Source organism: Littorina saxatilis, linkage group LG8 (genome assembly GCF_037325665.1).
Source record: "Littorina saxatilis isolate snail1 linkage group LG8, US_GU_Lsax_2.0, whole genome shotgun sequence".
Lineage (NCBI taxonomy): Eukaryota > Metazoa > Mollusca > Gastropoda > Littorinimorpha > Littorinidae > Littorina > Littorina saxatilis.
The window spans coordinates 50,514,160-50,519,367 of record NC_090252.1 but is presented as its reverse complement, the minus strand read 5'-3'; the positions used below and the strand labels follow the sequence as shown (position 1 = coordinate 50,519,367).

The window sequence follows — 5,208 nt, the reverse complement described above, 5'->3', positions numbered from 1 at the left end:
GTCTGTTCGGCTCCGAAGTATGTGCAGCAACCAAGCATCTCTTGGCTTGGACGTTCGCCGTCTTCATCACTGCCCTTGATCAATGTTGGACGCAAGCAAGACGGCACAGAGTACACTTGTGTTGTTGGAGGGACAGGATACAACGAGTCGGCAGTCTACACTCTGCGTGTTGCTTGTAAGTCACTCACACAAATCCACAGACAGACACAGACACACACACACACACACACACGTTCGCACGCACGCATGCACGCACGCACGCACACACACACACACACACACACACACACACACACACACACACACAACTCCCCCCAATACACACACACTAACACACATACACTAACACTGACATGCTCAAAGCAGATCAATACCGATAATTCCCAAGCAAGAAATGTACCCTCTTAACTGCTCCATATTCCCAAAACGTCACTGTTAACAGATTCAAGGTCTTGATGTTTTCATTGTATAATAAAATAAAAACATTAAAATTGTTATTTCACATGTTTTATCTACAGTGCCTCCAAGAATGTCATTTGGGAACACAATTGACATGGTGGATTCGGGCATCTCCTTCACTCTGGAGGCAAATCCTGTCCCTGAAATGTTTCGCTTCATCTACCTTGGTAGTCAGTTGTCAAGTGCCCCAGACAAGATGTCGTCAGAAATGTTTTCTTCGGAATGTACACAGAGTTCAGAGGCAAACTTTTCGGCCACCTGCTCAGTGAAAGCATTGGACATTTCGCAATGCCTTCCAGGGATTTACAATGTGTCGGTGTCTAACCAGTTTGGATCTGTTGATGTCACCTTCTTCATCTATAATAAAGGTGTGTGTGTGTGTGTGTGTGTGTGTGTGTGTGTGTGTGTGTGTGTGTGTGTGTGTGTGTGTGTGTGTGTGTGAGGATTGCTGGATGATTGATTGCTTAGTTGGTTACTTGTTTATTTGTAATAGTCTTTCAGGATGCCAGTTGCTTTAGTTTTCTTGTGTCCCTTTAACGGCTATTGCTATCCGGGCCCATTCCAGTTTGTGTCCTTTCACAGTTCACACGGCAGTCTCCATATATGAAACTATGTACATTTATGTTGTCATAAAGAGAAGGATCTAAAAAGCCCATGCCATTTCACACCTGTTGCTTCAAATAGTGTAAGCAATCTTGACCTCCTTATAAACAAAAGTCAAACATCTTGTCCAGGGGGAAATCTCAGGTTCTTTTGAAAAAAAAAGTAACAACTATATTGCATTTATTTCAGTCCAAACAGAGACGACCTACGTTTCCACCAAAGTAATTGCCGGCGCTTTTGTGGCTGTGCTGCTTGTCGTCGCTGTCGTCGTTGTTACCATCGTTGTCGTCAAGAAGCGAGCTTGCAATAATCAATGCTCCAAACGCATGAGGCAAAACCGGACGAACAACGGTATTGCACATATTCAAACAGATCGACAGGCAGGCTCTCTCGTCTAACTTTCTTCCTGTCTGTCTGCCTGCTTGTCTGTCTGTCTGTCTGTCTGTCTCTTTGCCTGCCTCTCTCTCTTTCTCTCCTAATATCTCTCTCTCTCTCTTTCTCTCTCTCTCTCTCTCTCTCTCTCTCTCTCTCTCTCTCTCAGTTTAGACATAGTTTAAACAAATCATATGATCAGAGAGGTAGAGAGAGAGTTATTCTATTTTGAGTGTTTGAAAGTTTAATTTTAAGAAGATTCACAGATGAGGGTAGAGGCAAAAAGCAATTTCATCCCCATCATGACAAATAATGTTAATTACACTTTTTTGTTTGTTTGTTTGTTTAACGCCCAGCCGACCACGAAAGGCCATATCAGGGCGGTGCTGCTTTGACATTTTACGTGCGCAGGCTTCATGTCTCACCCAGTCACATTATTCTGACACTAAGCACATCTGATGTGTAGTATATACACAAAATTACCTGCATTTTACTTGTGTCCACAACAATAGTATTTAAACAAAATTATGTGTGCACAAGTGTTGCTTAATCATTTTAGTTTAGATTGATCACTAGCACACTGGACACTTGAAGAGTTTAGATTTGATATTAAATCAGAAGTTTTGTTCAGTCACCATATATAATGTTTTTTTAAATTTATCTGATTTCAGGATTTGACAGGGTTCTCTTCCAGGCAACAGATCCCGTGCCAGTAGATGACCCTTGTGTTTCGCCACGTTCCTCTGTTGCTGAAACCTAACTGTAAGCAGCGTCTACGTCAGCGTATATCATGCCGAATACACCTCGTATAGAAGGACGCCATGGCCCTGTGTCTCATTTTCAAAGCTGGGTTTAATGTCGAAGTGTGTAAATAATGACACTGTGTAACAATTTATTCATTCCAGTATGTCTTCTACGTCTTTACCAGGAAGAAGAAAGCTGGGAAGTTTATTTGATAAAGTGGGCAATTAAGACACACATGAATTATGAACAAAATCAGATGTTTGGTCACCATGCATTATAATGTGTTTGTGCCCAATTCGTTGTTTGCATAAAGCTGCACAGGTCATTTATTCAGCGACTGCAAAAAAAGTTCTGCATACAATCCTTTCCTCTGTTCTCCTTTCGCTGTTGAGAGGAACTCTGAATAGTGTAAATATTGCGGGTTTTTTCTTCTTTTTTTCTGTACGAGTATGCATTGATTGAACACTGGATTTCCCTTTTTTGAGCCATGTGACGTCAGAGGCCTACAACACTTCCTATTTAGGCGGTCAGCCGAGACTACAAAACAGTGCATGTTTGTGCACGTTCAATCATAAAAAACTTAAAGGAATTCTAACCAGAATCGATTGATACATTAATGTTATTTGTATTGTTGACTAAAATATGTAAAATGTCATATTTTGGTAACACATACAAATAACGAATATGTCGTAGGTCTCTAGCCTGTTCAAGTTAAGCCACGCAAACACAAAATAGTCCTCTTTTGTGATAATAATGTAACACGTCTGAAGGCAACCTTCACTCAGATTCGTTGTATTTACTGCATAATATACTATGCTGTAATGTGTACTGTGTACCGAGGCAGACCAACACACGAGCATGAGCATGTTATATACATATTTATTCGGGAGTGATCATTGATTATGCACTCTGTTGATTTTGGCATTTGTTATGTACTATTAGGTTGTAGATTCTAAGATTGTAAAGTTTGTTGTCTGGATTCTTATAATTGCCTGCATCATCTGCTTCTTTGTTCTTTTCTTAAGTTGAATTTCTTTTTAGTTTTGATTGGTTTATATTTTCATTGAGTAAAATTAACTCCAAGATTGATCTTGAAAGTGTTGTGCTTAGTGTGTGTGCGTGTATGTGTGTGTGTTCATAATGTGTGCGAGTGATTGTGCCCATGGATGTGTATCTGTTAGTCTGAAAAATCAAAAATGCACACAAATTTACTTCTTTTTAAAAATAAATAAGCGTGTGCGCCACACGCAAATTCCTAACCGATATACGTCAACATATATCTTGGTACACTCTGTTCGATTAACTTACTCAGGCTCCAGTGACTCACTACTCCAGTTATGAACGTATGGTCATAAGCCGTGGAATTACACGATCTTTGGACAACTCATACAATAACAAGAAAACCAAAATAAGTTCAAAAGTAAGTGCGGAGGGGAGACATCACAGTTCTAAAGGATTAGATTGATAGATGTAATACTTTCTTGATCACACTTAAAACTCATGTTGCGGTTCTCCTCATCCTGGGAAAGTCCAGTTTCGTTTTCCTCATTGTGTTAGTCATAAGTTTAATGTAAGTTTTTATTAATGATAAATGGGTCCTTGTCCTGCCATTACTCAAACCATCTGCGTAAGATTGCTGCGTGTAGCGTGTAAAGCTAGGCTGTTTGAACTTGAAAGAAAGAGAAATACCACTGTATAACAAACTGATTGATCTATCGGCTTGTGTGGGCACAAATGCAAAACCCAGCTGTCCTCTATTTAGATCCGACACACTGATGCATTTATGAAACTGTGATTAAAGCACTGGCCCTTAGCCATTACGCTTCAAATGACATTTACGGCTTGCGTGGTTATCTTCCTTTGCTACACTCATTCTTCATCGAAAACAATATAGGTTGCCAATTTACACAACTAAAAAGTGACCTTCTTCATCCCATGTGTGTGTGTGTGTGTGTGTGTGTGTGTGTGTGTGTGTGTGTGTGTGTGTGTGCGTGCGTGCGTGCGTGCGTGCGAGTGTGTGTGTCTGTGCGTGTGTCTGTGCGTGTGTGTGTGCGTGCGTGTGTGTGTGCATGTGTGTGTGTGCGTGTGTGTGTGTGTGTGCGTGTGCGTGTGTGTGTGTGTGTGTGTATGTGTGCGCGCATCAGTGTGTGTGTGTGCTTGTGGTAGTGTGCGTATGATCATGTGTGCGTGCGTCACGTACAGAAAAATACGTGCACACACACACACACACATACCTAAAGTGTGGATGGTTACCTAAGAGGCGGCACTGGGTGTAGTGCCTTTCTAGTGCACTTGCACTACAACAGCACTGGGTGCAGTACTCGCTCCGGCATCGAAGAATTTTGCACTAAAAAATGCACAAAATTTGACCTATTTCGTCGCCTATAGAGGACGGAAAGAATGTCATTTTGAACATTGTTATGACATTCTTTCCGTCAAAAAAGTCAATTTAACGGTGTTAAATGAAGCGACCATCCACACAATTAGGTTCCCATCCAGAGTTTAGGTTGCCATCCACGTGTGGATGGTTGCCTTATGGTGATTTAGGCAACCAAACCTGTGGAAACGGGGGTACACACACACACACACACACACACACACACACACACACACACACACACACACACACACACACACACACACACACACACACACACACTAGTTTGCGCAGATGACAAATCCCTGTGAAACAAGATCATTTTTGCACGAAGAAACATTTCGTGTCTGCTTCTGATAAAAATAGTTTGATCTGATTGAAATTGTGTTTTGGAGCGAAATATCGCGTGAATCCGACAAATACAAACGACAGCTGACCTTTCATATTAGTATTCCATAAATGCATTTGCCAGACGCTTCGACGTTGCACTATCGAGGTTCTGAATCATTGCAGTTAGAAAGAAGATTGGTTGGTTTAACTTAGCAAATACTTCCCTTTAATGAATACCGCATTGTTTTACGGATCTGGTTTAGCTTACCCCCACACGATCTCTTTATTATTAAGCAAATTATTCCCACAGCTGCTATTGTCTA

General features: G+C 41.1%; 1 protein-coding gene across 1 annotated transcript in view; it reads left to right on the top strand.

Moving 5' to 3' along the window:
• LOC138972360 (uncharacterized) overlaps nucleotides 1-3,268 on the top strand; it is a 5,895-nt gene extending 2,627 nt beyond the window's left edge. Inside the window, exons 4-7 of the mRNA XM_070345033.1 lie at nucleotides 1-175; nucleotides 519-827; nucleotides 1,252-1,413; nucleotides 2,106-3,268. The exon at nucleotides 1-175 is cut by the window's left edge and continues 56 nt beyond it. Coding sequence (XP_070201134.1) covers nucleotides 1-175; nucleotides 519-827; nucleotides 1,252-1,413; nucleotides 2,106-2,194 — 735 coding nt within the window. The 3' untranslated portion in view covers nucleotides 2,195-3,268. The remainder of the gene's footprint in view (nucleotides 176-518; nucleotides 828-1,251; nucleotides 1,414-2,105) is intronic.
• The last annotated feature ends 1,940 nt before the right edge of the window (nucleotides 3,269-5,208 follow it).